A 22,963-nucleotide genomic window follows, 5' to 3' on the forward strand; every position below is an offset into this window, starting at 1 on the left:
CTGTTGAGTGAATATTGATCGGAAATCCAAGACTTCAAACTAATTGAAGAGTCGTGAAATTATTGAGCAAGAGTGGATTTAGAACTTCTGATCCTATGTCCTTTTACATATGAAAAGAGTAAGTTGGAAAGAGTAACTTGCCTGAGGTCATGTGAACCTGATAGAATATTAGAATCCAGTTCCCTTGCTTTTCAATCCAATATTGTTTCTTCTATCATGGAAAATGCCTCTGAAACACAACCAAGTATCTTTATCTTCCAATCTCATAGCCCCACCCAAATCCTATCAGCAATTGGTCTTTGAGCCTTCAGTCTACTTCTGTGATAGTAAATTTCCTAAAAGAACCTTTTTTGTATATAGCTTTCCTCTCACAACTTCCCATTCCAAACAAAGCAAAGTCCAAACTCCAAATTGGCTGGCCTTTGCTGTAGCATCACGGTGTAGAAGTTGGGGAAGCCTTCTGTCTGTATTTTCACTAACAAGCTCTTTCCACAAGGACCCTTTGATCCAGCCAAATCAAAATGCTTGTCAACATAGACACCAGGCTCTTTCTTCAACATTTGAGACTTCCTATTCGTTCTGACTAGACTAGCCCTCCTCCTTATCAACCTGGTGGACTTTAATGATCTGTTCCTCTTCTGGACTGGTTGCGTCTAGTACAAAATTAGAGAGACCTGGCTTTAGTAACACAGTAATTGAATGAGTGAATTTTGAGTGTCCAGCACCTAGAGCATAACCCTTCAAAAGGGCTGAATGACTGTGTCTTTGGAAAATTACAGAAACGTTAACTTACTTTTCAGAATTGTAAGCAAGCTTTTACCAAAAGTTTTCTATTTGGAAGAAAGATAAGTAAATGTTGGCTCCCTCAGCCTTTTTTTCCTTCTTTTAATTCTAGTTCATCTGTTATGATGCTGCCATTCTCAGTCCATGAACTCTACATTCTCCCAGCACCCCTGCCCCTGACACTTGTGGGAGAGGAATCCACAAATTCCTTTGGGGCTCCATCACTGGAGCAAGTTCTCAGTAGCCGGACAAGGTCTGGGCTGCAAACAGGAAGTTTTTGTACTTCTGGCTACTTTATGCCTGGGGCAAAACTGCAGAATCCACCTGGAGACTGCTAGTGAGAATGACCAAACGAAACTAACCTTCACTGTCCCCATCTGAAAGCTTTCCTGTATGGACATTCTGACCCGGTATCAGTCAGGGCTTCTCTTTCCAGAACTGGCGTCTAGCATGCACGTCAGAACAGCCACGCAGCAAAGCATCAGGTTTGAATCCTCCTTACTCCCCTCTTCACTCTAAAAAAGCTTGAGCGGAACATTTAAAAAATTGTTTTGGATTTTGAAGTTTTTCGAAGCATCCAAAGGACTGTCCCCTTTAGTGAGATGAAGGCCAAAGAGAAGTAGATGCTGGTCACCTAGTATCGAAATACTTCTTTCCTCAATACCCAAGACCCCGATCTTGCCACCCTGAGCTCACACGAGGGGCAAGAGGCAGCCTTCCTCCTCTGCTGCCGGGCCTTATTAATGACACCCACTAGTCTCCAGTTTTCCAGGGCAAACTCCCGACCACGCGACCCGGGCCCTTGCCCAGGAGTGAGGGCCCCGGTCCACGCCGGCCCCTGTGCCGGCAGCAGGGATGCGGCCAGCCCCAGGGATGACCCTGGTCCCAGCCTGCGGGGCGGGTAGCCCAATGGGCAGCCTCGCTCCGGAGGCGGGCTCAGGCCGGAAGCCACCCCGCGGCACAGCGGCCCCGCGAGACGGCGCCCGCGCCCCCGCCTTCTCCAGCACGGGCTCCGCGGCCAAGGGTGGCAGGGGCCAGCCCGCTGGGTCCCCGCCGCGCTCTTTGTCCGGGCCGCGCGCGGGCGGCCGCGTGCGCCCCCCGGGTGAAGGGAGGCACGGGGAGAGCGCGCGGGAGCGCGCGGGAAGAGCTCGTGCCCGCCGGCCGCCGGTGGCGCGCGTTCCTCCGCCAGGCAAGCAGCGAGCGAGCACGCGCGCTGCCGCCGCCGCGCCCGCCCCTCCCCCCGCGCTCGCCTCGGAACTTGCTGACTGCGCGGCCGGGAGGAGCCGAGCCGGGCGGCGGCGGCGGGAGGCCACAGCGGCGAGGGTCTCCCGCGTCCCCTCCGCCTTGCCGGGAGCTCGCACCCTCGCCCAGCCGAGCTCCCCCCCCCCCTTTTTTCCGAAGGCGCTGGGCGGCGCCACCCTCCGGCCGGAGCCCGGCACTGCACAACCCCCTCCGACTTTCAATGTTCCACACTCCCCGGCCAGAGCCTCCTCGGCTTCTTTTTTTCCCTCCCCCCCCTTTCCCCCCCCCCAGCTGCCTCCATTTCCTTAAGGAAGGGTTTTTTTCTCTCTCCCTCCCCCACACCGTAGCGGCGCGCGAGCGGGCCGGGCGGGCGGCCGAGGTAAGGCGGCGGGGCCGGGGGGCCGCGTGGGGGGCGGCCGGGGCGGCGGCGGCGGTGGGGGAGGGGGCGGGGGCGGGCAGCTTTGTTCGCGCCGGGCGCCCGCGCCGCCGGTGTCCGCGAGCCGCGGCGGGGCCGGCTGGGCAGCTCGCATCACTTGGCGCCCGGCGCGGCGAGCGCTGCCCGCGGCCCCCGCGCGGCCCTCCCCACAAAGGGCCGCGGAGCTGCGTGGCCGCCGCCGCCGGCCGCGGCTCGCCTCTGCGGGCGCGGAAATTTGTTGCACTTCTTGGGGCTTTGTTTGTTTGTTTGTTTTTCCTCTGGTTTTTCTTTTTCGTTATTTTGGACAAAATGTCGGTCCGCGATGTAAAAATTGAGCGAGGAACCTTTCTGGCATGGGGAGCTTTGCAGAAGGTGCAGTTTGGATTCTGCTTTTCCCAGGGTGGCAGCTCGGTCTTGGCCGGATGAATCTTCGCTGCTGGCCGTGGAAACGGCTGGAGCAGCTCGTTAGTTGATTTTTTAAATTCCTAAGTGTTGTATTTAAAGGCTTACGTGCACAGAGGAGGAATCGCCACCTTAAATAAGCATATGGGCGATTAACAGGGTATGTTTTTCCTCTCGGGAAGGGAATTTGGTAGCTTTGACCAATGTCAGTGTGTAAATATTTAGACGTTATTAGTGACTTTTTAACATTTTTCAGCGAGATCTGTTATTTACAGTGTGTCATATGTTATTAATGCTCGTTGCCTAAGTTCCCTGGCAAATCTGTTTCTTGCCTTCTGAGAAAGTAGACAATTGATAGATTGTCTAAGGGATGGAAAAAAAATGTGAGTGGGTTTCCTAACTTGAGTTCGGTAAATCCCTGAACGCTGGCGTTGTGAGACGCATCACCTCCCCTGTAACCTTGCTGTACGATGAGATAAGTGTGAACACTTTTGAAGCCTTTTCATTAAAATACGATTTTAGGTGAAGATTACGGGAAGACACTGCTGTTGATTTATTTCTTAGATTTACATTTCCTTTCTTTCCCCCTCTTCTCCTTAAAAGTTTCCCAAGAAATAACTTCACCAAGATGTCCAGTGATCGGCAAAGGTCCGATGATGAGAGCCCGAGCACCAGCAGTGGTAGTTCAGATGCGGACCAGCGAGACCCAGCCGCTCCAGAGCCTGAAGAACAAGAAGAAAGAAAACCTTCTGCCACCCAGCAGAAGAAAAACACCAAACTCTCTAGCAAAACCACTGCTAAGTTATCCACTAGTGCTAAAAGGTAACGTGTACAAAAAGGATTAAGCACGTTGTCAGGTTGTCTTCCAAATGGTTGGACACTAGTGTTGGTTTTACATCAGTAGCAATAGTTCAGAAGTGTTTCCTTCGTGATCAGTTTTATTTGGACTTGAATGAGTTGTCATTCTTTAGGTGGTATATAAGCCACCTCCAAACTTGTTCTGTACTTTGCTAACAACTTCAGTGCGAGTGTCTTTGCATAGAGATTGGACCAACGTCTGACAGGTTGTTTGAGGAGTTGGCAAGGAAAATTTGGTGAACCCAAATTAGCTGGTATATTGAGGATGTTTCCTTTTTATGAGTCATACTCTTCTTCATTGAAATCGACACTTCTAGAGATCAGCAGCAGTGCCTCTCTTCCTGAAACTTAATGATCAGAAATGGTCACGTTTGCTAGAAAATTTGTGAATTCAAGGCCTTGGCTATATGTGAAAGCAGGCTTAAAAATTGTGCGCCCAATCCGCTTTCAGTTTTACAAACGTGATTGTGAAGTCCTGCATCCCACGTATTACTTTCTGTAGTTAAGCTAAGGTTCCACCTCTGTGTCCTTGTGAGGACAAATAAAACTGAAAATTTGCCATTTGCCTTTACATTTTAGGTGGTGCTAGGTAATTGTAAACTTTTTTTTGTCATTGTGCTAATTCACTCTAAAACTTGTGGATATGCTTGACACGTTAATACTCAACAGCAGGAGAAACATATTTTGTTGGATATAAGTGAAAAATCATTTGTTTCCTGTTGATTTATATTATTTGTGGCAAAAAAAGATTCTGTCAATGGGACTCCATCAGTGGTATAATAGCGGAATATCTATGAATTCTAGTAATTATGCGTGAGATGATTCTATAGCATTAGCCAATATCGACGTTTTGATTTTTATTGATCACAACTAAAAGAAAAAGAAAATATAAAAGCTGATCAGATATTGGCGTACTGTAGTGATTCTGAAGTACTCTTTTTTTCTATAGATTTTTCTCACTGCGTTGTATCAGTAATCAAGTATTAATAACAAGAATATTTTGTGAAATTAAAGCAGTCTTTGAAATAACTTAAAATCCTCAGTTTGTTGTAATCTTGTTGAGAAACATATTAAACACATCTTAAGTTTGAAAGCATTTTAAATTTGAATAAAATAAGAGAACTGCTTTTTTCCCCCCCTCTTAACTCAAAGCTGTCATTGTCTCTTCTCCTCCTAAATTGTATCAAATTTAAGTGCTGTACTTAAGGTTAGGGAAAACAAATACAGTTAAATAAGAATGCCAGAGTCCCTGGGAAGTTTTTCACTGGTAAAAATATTTGTAAATTTCAAACTTTTTTCTGACAGATAACATGTTGTCAAAAATTATTAATGTGCTCTCACAGCAGCCTGTTAATTCTTGCCTCGGTAAAAGTGACTTGAAGTCATTGTCAAATACTCTACTGCTTTCCCTCCTCCCTTCTTGTCTCATTTGCATATAAGCTTGCAAAGAGAATTTCTTTGGTAAAAAGTGTTTTAAAATACATTTTATATCCTTTGCTGAGTACTAGTGGAGGACTATTTCTCAAATCAGGTGTAATTGTCTTATTTATGTACAGTAGCAAGTGAGAAAAAAAGCTGCAAAGTTTCTGTGAAGGGATTTGGGTTATGCCTCTGAGAACAAAGAGGAAGCAGCCATGTTAGCATTACTGAAGGCGAAGCCAGCCTTGCATTTAACTGCATGGTGGTAGAGGGCAGTGTAATTCCCCGGTTATTCTGTAGACTCTCAAATCCTTTTTGTCTGTTCTCATTTCATTAACAGAATTCAGAAGGAGCTAGCTGAAATAACCCTTGATCCTCCTCCTAACTGCAGGTAAGAAACAAATTTTGTTGTTTTAATTTCAAACTGTGGAAAAATATCAGGAGATTCATGTGTCATCCTTGGATACGTGTGCTGCAGAAGAGGCTGCATTTGCTTCTCCAGCTTTGCAAGTGGATTAGGCAAAAATTGTTTACGGTGAATTAAATAAATTTGGGAGGAAAAAAAAAATCTTTTTCGCGTGTATCACATATTTTGGACTTACTGAATATATTGATTTGTGCTTTTCGCTGGGATTAGTATGAATGGTGCTGATTTTTGTTCTGTTTTAATATTTCTGTAGAGGGTGTTTATTCAGAAGTATATTGCAGAAACTTCCAAAATTCTGCTAAGCTTTAAAGTTACTGCTTGTGTGCAGTCGAAGCTGACCTTCCAAATTTAGAAATTGCTGAATGTGGTGTTAGAAAATGTAAATGCAATAAACAAGAATGTGGTTGTTTCTGTTTGATTTATTCGTAACATGCCTTAAGGACAAATTTTATGTGTTAAGCTAATGGTGTTAGTGTTTTCTAGAGAATGCATTGTTGGAATTGTTTACATTTTAATCAAATAGCCTAATTACTTGGGAAAATTCTTAGTAATTTTGATACTTGAAATATGTGTATGAAAAGCAGTAAATGAATTGGAATTCATGGGAAGAAGTCATTTGAGTGAAACTCATGTACAGTAGTACAAGATCTTTGGTTGGTATAAGGTGCATTAAAAGTAACTGTTGATAATTTTTTCCCTGAAACATTTTTTTTTTCAATTCATCTCACTTAGTGCTCAGTTTTTCAGCAGTGACTTTATGCCTTCCAAAATTCATCAAACTTAGAAAAAGTCTTATAGATAATTTGAATGGATGTATGTGTTCAAGAATGAGAGTGGCTGCTAGAAATAAGGTAGTGTTATGGTTTGGTACGAAAATGTTTTTTTTGTCTTATATTTTTGCTGCAAGCTGTGTTCACTTGTGATGATCAGACCTATTTCTGAAGTCTATTTGAGATATAATTGGGTATAATCCGGTTGCTTCTTACTGTGTGTGTTAACCCAGTCCTCTGATAAGGTGATCTGATCCTGATTTATCCAGTAAATTAACAGTTTTGCTCACATTTGTTATCAGCCATTTCACTTCAAAAAGGAAACATGAATGTAAACAGGTAGAAGTATGTCAGATCTCAAAGTATTACTGAAGAGCTGTGCTATCCAGTCATGTAGCCACTGGCCACTTGTGGCTGTTGACCATTTCAGTTGTAGTCCAAAATGAGGTGTGCTTTAAGTGTACACATCAGAGTTTGAAAACTTAGTATGAATAAAAAAAAGTAAAATACCTTACTATTTAAAAAAGTATTTATTACATGTTGAAATCTTAATATTTTTGATATACTGGGTTTAGAAAATGTTTTAAAATTAAAACCTTTTTTACGAGTTTAATGTGGTTATTAGACAATTTAAAATTACATATGTGGCACACAATATTTCTATTAAACAGCACTTCTTTAGAGAATAAATAAAAGTATTTCCTTCTAGGCTTCTAAATGATATGTCAGATCTGTAGCTATTTAGGGAGGTCAAGTTAAATTTGCTCTCTGGAGAATTACTTGCAGAGGATATTCTGGTATTTCCCGTTTATAAAAGATGTAAAGATCTATCAGTTCAAGAGTCTTAAATGTTTTTAAATTGCATGTAAACATTTTTAAAGGTTTTTGTTGATTTTCTGCATAGGGCACAAACTAGTGTACATGTATAAATGTAGCGCGCCCAGTAGACATGTGTTGAATGCCCTCAGAGCAGTAGTTTAGAGTTGCAGTTCCTGAAGAAATATGCTTTTCGTGTTTAACCCAGGAATGTTTCCACAAGGTCACTGAGGATTACTTTAGAAGAAGTAGGGTCTTTCTTGCGGATAGAAAGTTTGACTTTTTTTTATTTTGCTCTTTATGTACCAAATTTCTTTCCAGTCCATGCAATAATGCTTCACATTTAGTGGTTAGACTAGTGAAATAGTGAACCTTTGGGCTTGCTTGTGAACAGGAACTTGAAATACATCATCTGTGCTTTTCCTCATCACAACTTGTGGTGACTGTCAGCTGTTGCAAATGACATCATTCAGTTCACTGGTTCTTGTAAATATATTAGTTTCTTTGTGACTGTGTGAGTGATTAAAGAAAAAACAAACAAAATATGCATCTTAGTAGGGAACTAGAGAAGTTCTTTATTAGTTTGGGGACAGTTGTCTTCCATATACCAGACATAAATGATCCACATACTTTTGTGTGTTTTATTGTAAGTGTCTTCAGATTCTTTTGGGTGGAAGATCTAGTCCTGGTCCTTGAGCAGGAATTTGGAATATTGAATGGGAGTCATTTGAGGATTTTGATGGCTAAGTCTGAATTTGTATTTTTACCGTCATGTCAGGTACATTATTGTGGTGTTCTTGTAATTGACTGGTGCTTTGGTGAAAATTTTAGCTTTATAGTGATTGTACGGTTTAAATTTATTAATTTATGTTATAACCAAAAATGGGATTCTATACTAATAAATTCTAGAATATGTAGATTCATATTGCCCGAAATCTATGAAACCTAATTCTTTTGACTTTCATGTGTAGTTAATCAGAATTCCATTATGGTTTTGAATATGATTTTTACAAGCTTGTCAAAGTATGTGACACATTTAATTCTTCCTTGGGGAAGAAATGTAAAGTATATCTGTGTACATTCAGGAAAAAGTTGAATGAAATACAGGAAAACTCAACGAACCCAAAGTAACTCAGACTTGATTAAGATTTTTTCTTAACTCTCTTCCTATGTTTAATGAATAAAATAGTCTAGTTATTATATAGCTGTGTCTAAAGTATCTACACCCAGGGTGATCATAGGATAGTCTTAATTGTTAAATTAAATTTATGGCTTTAAATATGTTTGAATATATTTTGATAGTATTGGTATTTCTTTTTATGATAGTATAACAGTTTGATGAAATGTTATTTCCAATGATTTGATGGCATATCAGTTTTATGTATTGGAGTGCCTTAGACCAAAGCATTTTAAACATAGAGATATAACGTTCAGTGACTTCAGTTTGTACTCCTTACTGTATTCTAAATTAGGGTGTAAACAGTTGTTACACCAATGAAAATGAAGGGAAATTGCATTATGGGCATTTCCTGATCAGTTTTTAGAGAAAGTTATTTGTTTACTAGAATTGATGAGTGATTTGCATTTAAGACATTTATTTACTTATTTCTGTATTGAAGTATAGTCAGTTTACAATGTGTTAATTTCTGGTGTACAGCATAATAGTTCAGTTATATATATATGTATGTACATATTCGTTTTCATATTCTTTTTCATTATAGGTTACTACAAGATATTGAATATAGTTCCCTATGCTATACAGTAGAACCTGGTTTATTTTATTTATGATAGTTAGTATCTGCAAATCTCTGACTCCCAATTTCTCCCTTCCCATCAACAACCCCCCACACACACCCCTCCGGTAATCATAAGTTTGTTTTCTATGTCTGTGAGTTTGTTTCTGTTTTGTAAGTAAGTTCACTTATCTTTTTTTTAGATTTCACATATGAGTGATGTGGTATTTTTCTTTCTCTTTCTGACTTCACTTAGAATGACAATCTCCAGGTCCATCCATGTTGCTGCAAATGGCCTTATTTTATTATTTTTTATGGCTGAGAAGCATTCCATTGTATATAAATATACCACAGCATCTTTATCCAGTCATCTGTCCAGGGACATTTAGGTTTCTTCCATGTCTTGGCTATTATAAATAATGTTGCTGTGAACATTGGGGTGCATGTATCTTTTTGAATTTAAATTCCCTCCGGATGTATTCCTGGGTCCTGTAGTAAGTCTATTTTTAGTCTTTTGAGGAATCTCCATACTGTTTTCCATAACGGCTGCACCAAACTACATTCCCACCAACAGTGTAGGAGGGTTCCTTTTTCTCCACACCCTCTCCAGCACTTACTGTTTGTGGACTTTTGAATGATGGCCATTCTGACTGGTGTGAGGTGATACTTCATTGTAGTTTTGATTTGCATTTCTTTGATAATTAGCAATATTGAGCATTTTTTCATGTGCCTATTGGCCATTTGTATGTCTCCATTGGAGAATTGCTTGTTTAGGTCTTCTGCCCATTTTTGGATTGGTTTTATTTTTTTAATTATTAAGTTGTATGAGCTGTTTATATATTCTAGAAATTAAGCCCTTGTCAGTCTCATCTTTTGCAAATATTTTCTTCCATTCTGTAGGTTGTCGTTTTGTTTTACTTTTGGTTTCTTTTGCTGTGCAAAAGCTTATAAGTTTAATTAGGTCCCATTTGTTTGTTTTTGCCTTTATTTCTATCGCCTGGGTAGACTATCCTAAGAGAGCATTGCTAAGATTTGTATCAGATAATGTTTTACCTATGTTTTCTTCTGAGAGGTTTATAGTGTCTTGTCTTAACGTTTAAGTCTTTAAGGCATTGAGTTTATTTTGTATATGGTGTGAGAGAGTATTCTAACTTCATTGACTTATATGCAGCTATCCAGTTTCCCAACACCATTTGCTGATGAGACTGTCTTTACTCCATTGTATATTCTTGCCTCCTTTGTCGAAGATTAACTGACCAAAAGTCTGTGGGTTTTATTTCTGGGCTCTCGATTCTGTTCCATGGATCCATATGTCTATTTTTGTGCCAGTGCCACGCTGTTTTGATTACTGTAGCTCGGTAGTATTGTCTGAAGTCTGGGAGGGTTATTACTCCAGCTTCATTCTTTTTCTTCAGTATTGCTTTAGCAACTCTGGGTCTTCTGTGATTCCATATAAATTTTAGGATTATCTGTTCTAGTTCTGTGAAAAATGTCCTGGGTAATTTGATAGGGATCGTACTAAGTCTGTAGATTGTTTTGGGTAGTATGGCCATTTTAACAATATTAATTCCTCCAATCCAAGAACATGGGATAGCTTTCCATTTCTTGAAGTCATCTTTAATTTCCTTAGTCAGTGTTTTGTAGTTCTCCACATATAAGTCTTTCACTTTCTTGGTCAGTTTTATTCCTAGGTGTTTTTGGTTTTTTTGGATGTGATCTTAAAAGGGATTGTTTCTTTACTTTCCTTTTTCGATATTTCATTGTTAGTGTAAAGAAATGCAACTGATTTCTGTATGTTCATCTTGTATCCTGCTAACCTTGCCAAATTCTTTTGTCAGTCCTGGTAGTTTTTGTGCAGTGCCTTTAGGGTTTTCTGAATATAGTTTCATGTCATCCACATATAGTAACAATTTTACCTCTTCTTTTCCAATTTAGATCCCTTTTATTTAAGACATTTATGTTCCATCTGTTTCCCAAAGGGTGTCCTTGTCCTCTCTGTTACCACTTGCCATGTGGCAAAAGTTTAGAAAGGTGCTGGATTTTTAACTCAGCCTCTGATTCTTTCCATATCTGAGAAACTACAAATATATACTCTTGAAATATTCTTTAATATGTTCAAGTTGAATCTACGTTAACGTAGATATTCAGAGACATTTGTAAATAGTTTTTGGATGTAGACAAGGCCTTATTGGGAGGGAGGTGTAACAGTATCAAGTTATAGTATTAATATGCAAAACTTGAAAGTAGGTACTATAGTACTTACAAGTTTTGCTAATTTCCCTCTTTTTAAAAAAATTTTTACAAAGGAAGCAGTTAAGTTCTAAACCAGAAGTTGGCAACCTCTGATTTACTCATAAGCCTAATTGTCTGACCGTGGATGAACTCTGCCTCCTTTTGAGGGTCACCACCACTCTGCACCATTTTCTAAGAAAGATAGAACTTTGCTCCTCAAAGGGTGGTCTTCAGAACAGCAGCATCTTACAGGTGGGATTTTTTTAGAAATGTGGAATCTTGCCTTCCCCACTGCAGAAGTACTGAATTAGGATCTGAATTTCAGTAAGAGTCCCAGGTGAATTGTATGTATATTAAGGTTTGAAAAGCACCGGCACTGGAGCTGGACTGTCTGGGTTCAAATCCCTGCTTTGGCACTTACTGACTGTATTATCTTAGATAAGTTACGGACTATTTCTTTCACTTTCTTAGCTTTCTAATGGAGATTAAAATGATACCCCTACCCTTTGTAAGTTTGGTGTAAGGATTAGATGAAGAAATGTTTTAAAGTTCTTTAACAATTAAATTTGGTCAGTGAAGTGGCCACAGAGGGTTAAAGAACTGGTTTAGCAGTATGCCGTCACTCTTGCTGGCATTTTCTTCAGCACATCAGCATCCTACTATAGAAATAATTTTATCTTAATCAACTTTGCACCTGCTTTTGAGAACATATCAAGTAGCTGTTTTTCTGATGTTAGTAAAAGCAGTTCCTTGGAACTTGAGGAAAAAAGAAAATAAACCTAAGAACTTTGGGCAAAGGTGAACAAATAGTATATATATATCCCTTTAAAGGAATATGCATAAGGTTAATGGTACTTAATTCAACAGAGAATTCTCTGACTGTCCAGTAAATTGTAAAAAATAATTTTCAAATAAGGGCAGTAGTTGTGTTTTTCTTTTTAAATATTCAATTGTAAGAATTTGTAGTTCTACTGAGAATGAGATTATATCAATATTTGCAAAATTTAGATTTTGAATTGATATAGTTCACCAGTTATCTAAACATACCACTTTCTTTCCTTCTCTGCAATATAAGGGGAGATTTTGGAAGTTTTTTCTAATTGGTGTATGAAGGCAGGTTGTAATCAAAATAACGTTTGATATCTGCATAGCTTTGTTGATTGCTTATACAATACTTGGCTTTAAACCCCCTCACATGGATAGGTTGCTTTTTCTTTTTTACTTATATATTAGATTGGTATTGTTTACATTAGCTGGTGTGTGCTTTGTGTAAGTACCCTATTTTATAAAACAAAATTGTGTGATAAATCATCTAGTCCTTTTGTTTTCAACTCTTGAAAAAAAATCCTGTAATTGCCTTTTTATAAAAACTAAATCTTACTTGGAAGCTCAATTTGTAAAACTGATAAATATAGAACTACTCTGACTGGAGAGGTGTTTTCCATTATTAATTAATTAAATTTTGGCATCAGCATAGACCTCAAAAATCATGAGGATTTTTCTTGGTACTTGGACATTACTGATCATTTTAAGTGGTATTTTATTTTTCAAGAAGCTAATAGTTGCTTCAGCACAACAGTGATACATAATCCAGTATGTTAATGCTATATACTATAATTATTTACTTGTCTACCTTCTGCAAGAGTTAGCTTTCCTTTGAAAGGATTGTCTTAAATGTTGTGTCTTGCTTCATACAGTGCATTGCATGTAAAGATTCATTAAATTAATGAATAAATTGAAGTCTGTCAAATTGACAGTAATAGAAATTCCAGGCAAAACAATGATTTTGGATTGGAGAAAATCTGTTATATATCCCATATATTCTTTACTTTTTCAAAATTTTAATTTTTATATGATTAATCAAAGGTATTTGGCTGCCATCTTTATTACAAAAGGACACTGATTCACAGTAAGGCTAATCATTTCCCTTATATATGCCAGTGTAGCAGAAAGATTCAGTACTGTTGTGACTAAAAATTTTTTCCAAAAGAATGTTGTGATTGAAAATAATATTCTCTCCTCTCCCCTAAAAAGTTACATTTTTATTAGGAATTTATTATGTCCAATACGGATAATGCAGTCAGAAAGTGGGTGAAAACTGTATGTTCGTTTAAAAAGTTATGTGGTTACTTTGCAAGATCCCAAATTGTTTTGTTCCTTTCTGTAGGTAACCAGTTGGTACCTTATTCCCTCCTTGAATGAGTCGCTGTGACAACAGATGGATATGTTTATTTCTAAGAGAGGCAACAAATCATTGTTCCTTAACATGCAAGAGCATTCGGACTGAGAATGGAGAACTTGATCTGCCATTCTCATCTTTCCTACAAAATTAAAGATTAAAAACAGAATAAAACCACTTGTAGACCTAGAGAAATAGAAAGTGTTTTTTTTCTCTTCCCATGTTGCTTTTAACAGGGAACTATGTTTAACATTTTATTAGTATCTAGAAGAAAAAACATCTTTAAACTTTTAATATTTCTCTTGCCTCTGGATCAGCAGTTCTCATCTGGGGACAAGTTTTGCCTTCCTGTCCCCCTGTGCCCCCTGCCTGGGCCTAGGGGACAGTTGGCAATGCCTAGAGACTTTTCGCAATTGAGGGGAGAGGGGCTGCTACTGATACTTGGTGAGTAGAGGGCCAGGATGCTACTAAATAACCATGCATTGCCTAGATCAACCCCCTTTAGCAGAGATTTATCTGGACTAAGATGTTGGTAGTGCTTAGGTTGAGAAATCCTGCTGTAGACTTTTGCATAATTTTTCTGTCTTACTAGTGATGCCTACTGAATACATTCTCCTATATCTTCCTCAGAGCTGCTATCCCTACCTCCCACTACTTTGATGCTATAGTTTATATTTATCTTATATATTCTGATACATGTGTGTGTTTTTATGTGAACCTACAGGAATGGCTACCTTGAGTACCTGCTAAATTATGGTCTATTGGGGCCAGAAATGCTTACAGCAGTATTTTTAATTAACTAGTCTCCTACTAGTTAGTTATACCCTCCCATGATTTAGCTTTAGGCTGGTTGTATCTTTGTGGGACTAGGAATTTTGTAGTACTATCAAGTAGAAATACCATTGGAAAATCATCAAAACTCAGTTTGATTCAGTACATTGATTGAACTACAAACAGGTTAGAAAGCCATGCTCTTCATTTGATTTTTATTTGCATCATTAAGACAATACAGAGATTATTCTATTATTGTTACAAGTCACAGTCCTTTATGTCAAACCCTTCAGGCCAGCAGTGTTTCAGTATGTAGAACTTTTCAGATTTTAGAAAGGGATTGTGATGTGTTTGTTGTATTTTATGTAACACCCCTAGTGGGACCTGGGGCAGCACTCCATAATGAGACACATTCATATTTCTACACCAAAACTGTATGAATAGTCATACTAAGTAGGATAAATAGAGACTACAGATAGTTTGAGTTTAGTTCATGTTTGGTGTTGCTGCCAAATTTTTTGGCTCCAAACTTATTTATTTATTTTTATTTAAGAACCTTTGATTTTAGAGCTTTTGGGATTCCAGAATTGTGGGTAAGCAGTTGTAGCCCTGTATTACTTCTATTACAATGACAAATGACTCCAGCTCTTTTACTGTTGGTGAAAGGGTGTTTAAAGTCTTGTTCTGCTTTTCTTTCTCTTACCTGTTTCTTAATATGGATTTTAGTTTCTCAGATGTTATTTTTGGATTGTTGCTTTAAAAAAATTTTTTTTCAGTGGCAGTACTGGGATTTGAATCTAGGACCTTGTGCATGTTAAGCACGTGCTCTACCACTGAACTCGTAATATCCTCCCCTCTCTTATTTTTTATTTTTTATTTTTTATTATGTTATTTTTACTTTTATTTTATTTTTTTGATTTTGGTGTTGTTAGGTTTGTTTGTTGAATAGAAGTACTGGGGATTGAATCCAGGACCTGGTGCATGCTTAGCACACGCTCTACCACTGAGCTATACCCTCTCCCCAGATTGTTGCTTTTTTTTAATTCTATAACTTGTATGCTTAACAACAAAATTTACCCTCTTGATTTTAGAGTTCTTTCTCCTTTAGGTGAAGCTTTAAGTATCAGTTTCTTTTTAAGTTATTCTGTATATACTGGGTTACTTTTTCTACTTTGCTATCAATGTTCTTTTAATCATTCTATTCACTCAGGATATACAAAATTATACAGAAAGGAGGTATCTCTTAATATTAAACACAGAACTTGTCATCTTTATGTATGCATTTTGTCTTACAGCATTTGAGTGCAGTTAGGCTATAAAAGGATATGTTGAATTTTGCTAAGCTGTGTTGCATTAACAAACAAACCTAGAAAGCTTATAACATGAACATACAAACATTTATTTCTCTCTGGTATGAAGTCCACTAGAAGTCCAAGGACTCTCCTGGATAGCTCTTCCATGTGTTGACTCGGATCTGTGTGGCTTACATCTTGTAGCTCTGCCATTAGGAATGTGTGTCCAGGCAAGATAGCTAGAGGGTCATGTGCTAGCTTTTAAGTGCTTTGGTCTGGAAATAAGACATGAATTAATCACACAGCCTCAACTAACTGCAAGGTGGCTGGGAAATGTAGGGGAACATATGGGTATTCAGCAAGAAATCAGTCTCTCTCCCACAAAGGATATATACTTCATGAATAGGTGACTTTCACTCTCACTTTAGAAGAAGGAAGAGGAAATAATTGAGCACCCAGTCTGACACTGCTGGATTCCATAGTATAGTGCCTATTAATATGCTGTCTTTTTCAGTTCCCAGAACAATCCAATGAAGTATCGTCCTTGTTAAGATTTCAAAATCTAACCTGAGAGTTGTCACATAGGTAGTGCAAATACATAACAGATCCAGGGCAAAAATCTAGGCTTGCTTTTGATGTAGAAGTAAGCATTTTTGCTTTTGTACAGTGCTGCTTGAGAAACCTGGTAAAAGCATTCAGAATTGTTTATGGGTCTATAGGTATATGCTTAGTGTAAGTATATCCCATTTGTTTTTTAATGAAACAGTCTCTTGAAGGATCTGAAATACCTTATGGTTTTAGAATCTGGCAAGTGAGATCCATGTGGTGAGTTGGAGAGAGGAGTTTCCTTCTTTGGCTTGGGGTTGCTAGGCTCACCTTAGGTTGTTTTTCTGTTTTGTTTGTTTGTTTGTTTTATCATTTAGAAGCATTTTCTTTTCAGGGAACATTCCCTAGTTTACCAGCTCTCTTGCGTGCCTACTCTCTTTCCGTGTAAGGAAGGTCAGGGATTGAATACGATCGTAACAGAAAAGGCAAATCTTTATTCTCTGGCTTGTAGTTCCTTGTATAAGGCTTTTATTTGGGTGAAGAAATGACTTTAAATCTACCTCTGCTTTTTTCTCTGGGGTATTGTGAAACAGTCCATGCTTATGAATTGCTTTGAAGTTGGGGGAAAAAAATCTCTCTGCGGATAAGAATTTCTAGCTTTATGGAGGAAAACCCCAGTCACATAGGATTTTAGGAGTATTTTAATGCTGATTTCTCAGCAACATGTGTACTTAACTGTTTTTTAATGCTGGTACCAGATCTGACTTTTTATAGAAACTTGGCTTTATATTAGATCCCTCTAAATTCTGTCTTGCTTTATACAGTTTTGTAGTTTATTTAAGCACTATTTTTTTCTCCAAACTTGTGACTTTATACAAAAATTATTCCCATTTATTAGTATGGGGATTTGCTTTTTTTCCTAAGACTGTCTTTTGAAGAGGAGCTGGTCCATTTAGCAAAACAGACCTAATGTTTTCAGGGTGACCTGCTACGTATATATAATTCATTTTAGATCAATGAAACTAATGAGTTTTATGAATCAGATCTGTGTTTTGCATCTTATCTAAATTTAACATTAAGTTCTAAAGCTTTCAGATTTTTCTTCTGTTGACATTTCATCAATTTTATAAGGGTGTATGAGGAAACAGCCTAAGCTTGTTTTTAGCACCTGTTTTGGCTGTGATGGTCAGTAAGAAGTGATTAACCTTAAGTAATAGCAAGAGAGTAAAATTTGTAGAGTTATTAAATTTTTAAAAATCCCAGCTTCTGCTGTTTGGTCCTTGGTGTATATAATAATTGTTTTCATTTGATGATATTTTGCAACAAACAAGACTTTGAAAGGAATTGGAATATTGCTGTGTTCATTCCTTGTCCAAGATTTAGTCTGCCTGTTTTGAAGGGATTTGGACCAGTTATGCCATTCCTAAGTTTCTTTGCTGCTTCACTGTCCCAGAGCAAATATACTTTGTCATTCTGTTTAACTTCTAGCTTGTCTGGGGAAAAATAAAGACATCTCTAGTCTGAAATTGCTTTTGGGAGTGTTGCTCCACGTGTTTTGGTCTGAGTGAAAGGCCTAGGGAAACATGAATTTTGTTACCTTTTTATTTTATTTTCCTTTACTTATAAATCATCATGATGATCCTCCCTTTATATCCATGAGACTCACTTTTTATAAACACCATTCATTCCCTTTCTGAGGGTGGTTATTTGTAGTTTGTTTTGCCATTTACAATCTTATAGGTCCTTTACAAATGGATCATTTTTTAACATTAAATTTTAGTAGGTCAAGAATCCATTTATTTAGGGTCCCCTGGAGAATTGATCTCAGAAGATTGCAGCTACATATTTTTTATGGCTTCCTATTGCTTTCTGTAGTCTCCTCAATTTAAACAGTAGCAACAACAAAATGTAGAGGGCATCATAAGGCCTTGGCTTTATGGCTTTATTTTTGTTTCACTCTTGTTTCTAAGGGTATTGGTAATATTTGTTAGATTTGTAATGTATATACACTTTTAAATTTACCTGCTATCACAGTCAGGAAAAATCTGGCATTTGAAGGGTTTGAAAACAAACTTCGATGTATGTGACCATGTGGAATTCAATGACGTTTTAACTAGTGGACCTTTAGATTTTCTTTATTTTATTTACACCAATATCTGTTTAAAAATTTTAAAGACATTTCTGTGTATCCTCCCAGATGCTTAATATCCCCATATCCATTAGAGGACTATGCCGAGTATTCATTTTGTTCTTTTATAGCCCTGAAATAAACTTATTGCAAATGATCACTTCTCCCTCCTGCTGACGTTTCTTAATCTTTAAAATTAGCTTTTTATTATGGAGAACTTGAAACATATATAAAAGGAAATGGACTAGTGTGATGAATACGCCTGTAGCCTTCATCCAGTCTCAGTAGTTGCCAACCCTTGACCACTCTTGTTTAATCTGTCCCCATCCATTTCCCCTTCCAATATTACACTGAAGCAAATTTCAGACATCATCTCATCTGCATTTTTAAAGAACAGATATTAAAAGTGTGCATTTTCAAAACACAAGAACTTCTTTTAACTTAACCACAAAGTCATTAGCACATCTGAAAATATCAAAGTTTCCAAATCAGTCACTGTTCAGATTTACGGATGTGTCAGCGATGTCCACCTTCCCTCCCCACAACTAATTTGAATGAGTATCCAAATAAAATAGATACTTTGTGTGATTGGTTGGTGTCTTTTTTTATCTCTTCTAATCTGTAAGTTTTCTCTTTCTCTGTTACTGTTTTTATCTTTTTCATTTTTGTAGTTTATTTAATGAAGACACATGGCTGAGTTTCTCAGTCTGAATTTTGCATATTGCACTTTTATGGCCTAGTTTAATATCTTCTTTGTGTTCGGTGTTTCCTATAAATTTGAGAGTTAGGTCAAGAGGCTTGATCAGATTCAGGAATGACACTCCTCCCACCTTCTGCCCTTTTTTCTTTTTCTTTCTTTCTTGTTTATTTATTTATTTTTTAACAAAACTGCTTCATCGGTGGTACTAAGCTTTTCCATCAGGAAATATAAGATCTGATTATCTTTTTGTGATGCTGGCAGCCATTGGAATACATCTCTGAAGAGAAACTTACCCACATCTTCTATAGTGAAGACAGAATAAGTGCTTAATTCTTTTCCTTGTTTATCGGATTTATTTTTCCTTCTGTTTCAAAATAATGAGTTATTTTCCTAGTATCCTTTTCAGACGGATTGTGAACTCATGTTTGTTGTGTTTGAATTCATCACAGTTCTTCAGTATATTGCCACTATAATCCTTATAGACCTTCTTAATTTTAGTAAACTTCAACTTAAATTGCTTAGCCTTAGAAAACTTTGTATATATAAAAGTTGCATGGACATAATTTGGTGATAAAATAATGCAAATGCATGTTATTCAACTTAACCATTGCCCAAGGTATTATTTTGAAAACTGAATACTTGTTGGAGCTATTGTTTTAAGCATATGACATTCTCCTAGCCACCTCTTCATCATTTGTCAAGGGATAATTAATGTCTTAGCATTAGAATAACTGAAATACCTTCATTAGAAATATAGGTCTGTTTTCAAGTTCTGAATTATAATAGATCAAGGTGGAATGCAAAGACCTTTAACAGAATCAAATTAATCACAAGAATTAAATTTAAAAATGAACTTTACTGTCATCTAAATATACACGACAAGCAGTCTTCTTTGTCTCTTGACAGTGTTTCTGATCAGGGTCCCCTTTGGCATTTTGGGCCATGTTGTGCTTTGCCTTGGAAGGTTGTATCCTTGGACTCAGCAGACATGCTAGTAGGGCCTCTCCCAGTATTGTGCCCCTGCAGACACCTCGTATCATTTCCAGATGTTCGGGGGCAGGGGATTATCATTTTCAGTTGCAAATTACTCTTCTAGATTCCACATTTTAATGATAGCAAATCATAGTGCTGTAATAAAAGTATTTTTGTATAGCATTGCTTCACGTAGTGTGAATAATTTGTAGTAGACTTCTTATGTAAAATCTGTCATGACCTAATGTGTATGATTTTACTGCATATGTAATTGTCTTCTATGGAAAAATAGACATTTATCTTTGTATATTCCTTTGATCTTTTTATTATTAGTGAATTTGATTTTATTTAGGAAAATTTGTGCTCTCAGCAGGATTTTTCTGCCAGCCCTTTGCCTCAAGCTGAACTTTACCTTTTCGTTCACCTCCAGTCTCTTATTATTAACCTCGTCCCGTTTCTGAGAGATTTTTTTTTATGCGCATTTAATTCTGTCATCTTTTTTTCTTTTCCACTATATGGCTTCCCATTTATCTTTAGTTTATTGAGCCATCTGTATAGCCACATCTCCACTTTTCTGTCTTGTATCTCATTCATCGTTTTGTAATCTGGCTTTTTCTCTTCTATTTTATTTTAAAAAACCACTTGGTAATCTAGCTGTGAATGTTTTCTTCGTATGACTTACTTTTAATTTCTTTTTTAAGTGCCTATCTTCCTATGTCTCTTTACTTTCAACTTCTTTTTGACATTCCTGAAATGCATCTTCTTTCTCCTAATTACTCTTCTTTAGTATTTAGTATTCCCTCATATGTATGGTATCTTTTATCCTGGCTCATCTCCCCTGGGCACTCAGGCCACATTGTATCACAGCTGCTTTTTGATTATGAAATTCCTTCAGAAATCTCAGTGGTTGTTCATCAAAATTTTCTGCATTTGGCTCTTCATTTATCTTTATTTTTATCTTCTCTTAATGTATAAAAGCCCTGTGCTCTAGCAGAAGTGGTCTGTTTCTCACCTCTGGGCATAACATGGGTTTTCTATGCTCTGCATCTTTGTTTACAACTTCTCTCATTTCCTAGAATGGCTTTCATCCACCAAACAGTAGTGCTCCTTTAAGGCCCATTTCAAATCCTACATCTTGTGAAGCCTTTCCTGTGCATCTCTCTTTTGAGAGATTTACATATTGTTTATTCTCTGCTACTCACTGCCTTTTGTCATGTACTCTTTCTTCCCAACTGAACTAGGCACCAAGTCTGGGTATGGATCTTAGTTTTTTTTTGTTGTTTTTTTTTCAACTCTTAGTATAATACTCTTGCACTACATTTTAGAATAATGTTAATGAACTTGTTAGTTGAAAGTAGTTCTGAAACTAGCCAAATTTTCAAAGATGTGGCATACTACGGGAACCCTGCTTTGACCATACCTCCTGGTTTATATCTTTTGTCTTAGTGTAATTGTTACTGGCATTTCCTTCCTCTTTCAGAAATATCCCAGGTAGTATGATAAATTGTAGGGTTTTTACCCTGATGCTCTATGTGGACAGTGTTTTGCTTAGGCTTGGTGAATCAAGAGGTTCTTGTGATCAACCATTATCCAAAGCAGAGATTCTGATTTAATAGTCCAAGGCTGGCCTGAGAATGTGAATTTTGAAAAGCATGTCTTAGGATTCAGGTACTAGCTGCACTCTAATCTTTTTTTTTTTTTTTTTTTTTTTTTTTTTTTTTTTTTTGAGAAATAGTGGTCTTGAGGCTTAAGGTCTTTGTTGGGATGAGGAGAGTGGGAAAGGGGCAAGGGAGATAATGAATTACCATGTATTCTCTATGATGCCAGAGAAGGACAGTTAAGATCATGTTTCTTACGTGATTTTAATGGCTTTTTCTAAGGTAAGCATCCCCTGTACTTCGCCTGTGTCATAATGCAGAAGTATTGGTGAAAGTGTGTGGGAGGTGTCTGCTAAACATTAAGGCCATGTGTGTACGTATATGTATGTGTGTGTAGCTAATGACTTAATGAGGGCATGAAATTTTAGAGCAAACAGCTGAAAATAAAAGTAAATCAGAACTTAATAAGATGCAACTTCAAAAGAAGATTGCACAAGCTCCAAGCACCAGAGACATCCCCAAATCTAAGTGCTTTTATTAAAAAAAAAGAAAAAAGAAAAAAAAAATTTTAAGTGCAGCATACTCTTTTAAGATAATCAGCAGAGGATGGATGATTCATTTGAAAATGTGGATTAGATTATTTGTAAATTAACTTTTAAAAATGTATACTTTTTACTTTCATTAAATATTTTTCTCTGCAGATTTACAGATGTTTTAAACTTCTAAGTGGTGGCTATTTCCCATGTTATCTTTTATTCTAGAGCATAGGAAAAGATAAAAAACTACCTTAAGTGTGTTTTGAGGCAAATACAACCTAAATGCCCACTCATGATACCAGTGCTACCATAATGACCATCATCTAATCTCACTGATGAACAAGAGTATTAAAATTGTAAAAACAAACAGAATTCATTTATTAGAAGAGAATAAATAGTACCCCTCAAACAAAGGATGTTTGTTGCAGGACTGTGAAGAATGGCAGTTCCCAGTCCTCTGACATACCACAGTAGGCTAAAGATGAAAAGTTTATGGAGCATCTCGAGAAATACGTACTATAACAACAACAAAAGAATCAGACTCACAGGTATAGAAAACAAGTTAGTGGTTTCCAGAGGGGAGGAGCAGAGCAGTATAGAGGTAAGGGATTAAGAGGTACAAACTATTATGTATAAAATTAGCTACAACCATATATTGCACTGCAAACAGGGAATATAGTCAATACTTTATAGTAACTATAAAAGGAGTATAACCTTTAAAAATTGTGAATAACTGTATTGCACACCTGTAACTTATATTGTACATCGGTTATGTTTCAGTTTTTTTTTTTTAAAGAAAAAAATACAATATGAAGTAAAAGCATCAGGTACATTATATCCACTCATCAGTTATGGACAGTTGGGTTGTTTCCACTTTTTGTCTGTTGTAAGTTGTGCTGCTATGAACTTATCTGTACAGGCATTTGTTTGAATATCTGTTTTTAGTTATTCAGTATAAAAAAGTGATGTTTGTCCATGTCCTTGTGTTTTGATAATGGAAATATCCACTTTTCTGGCTGTTGCACATGGAAATTCAAGGGCTTGAATTTTGCAGGCAGCAGGCAATACAGCATAATAGAAGCCCAGTTGTCAATATCTGGAACTACAGGTGGCCTTCCACACCTAGCTGGCAAATGAAATTCTA

At 37.5% G+C, this 22,963-nt stretch overlaps 1 protein-coding gene across 3 annotated transcripts in view; it reads left to right on the forward strand.

Moving 5' to 3' along the window:
- The first annotated feature begins 2,046 nt into the window (after positions 1 to 2,046).
- The window catches only part of UBE2E3 (ubiquitin conjugating enzyme E2 E3), a 79,056-nt gene continuing 58,139 nt past the window's right edge, over positions 2,047 to 22,963 (forward strand). The window contains exons 1-3 of one of the 3 annotated variants that reach the window (XM_031451756.2): positions 2,047 to 2,404; positions 3,446 to 3,664; positions 5,460 to 5,510. In XM_031451756.2, the coding sequence (XP_031307616.1) occupies positions 3,471 to 3,664; positions 5,460 to 5,510 (245 nt within the window). In that variant the 5' untranslated portion in view covers positions 2,047 to 2,404; positions 3,446 to 3,470. Of the gene's footprint in view, positions 2,405 to 2,556; positions 2,813 to 2,901; positions 3,003 to 3,445; positions 3,665 to 5,459; positions 5,511 to 22,963 lie in introns of those variants that run through there. The other 2 variants (XM_010991486.3, XM_010991476.3) reach the window with 2 other exon arrangements.

The sequence above is a fragment of the Camelus dromedarius genome, chromosome 4 (genome assembly GCF_036321535.1).
Source record: "Camelus dromedarius isolate mCamDro1 chromosome 4, mCamDro1.pat, whole genome shotgun sequence".
Classification (NCBI taxonomy): domain Eukaryota; kingdom Metazoa; phylum Chordata; class Mammalia; order Artiodactyla; family Camelidae; genus Camelus; species Camelus dromedarius.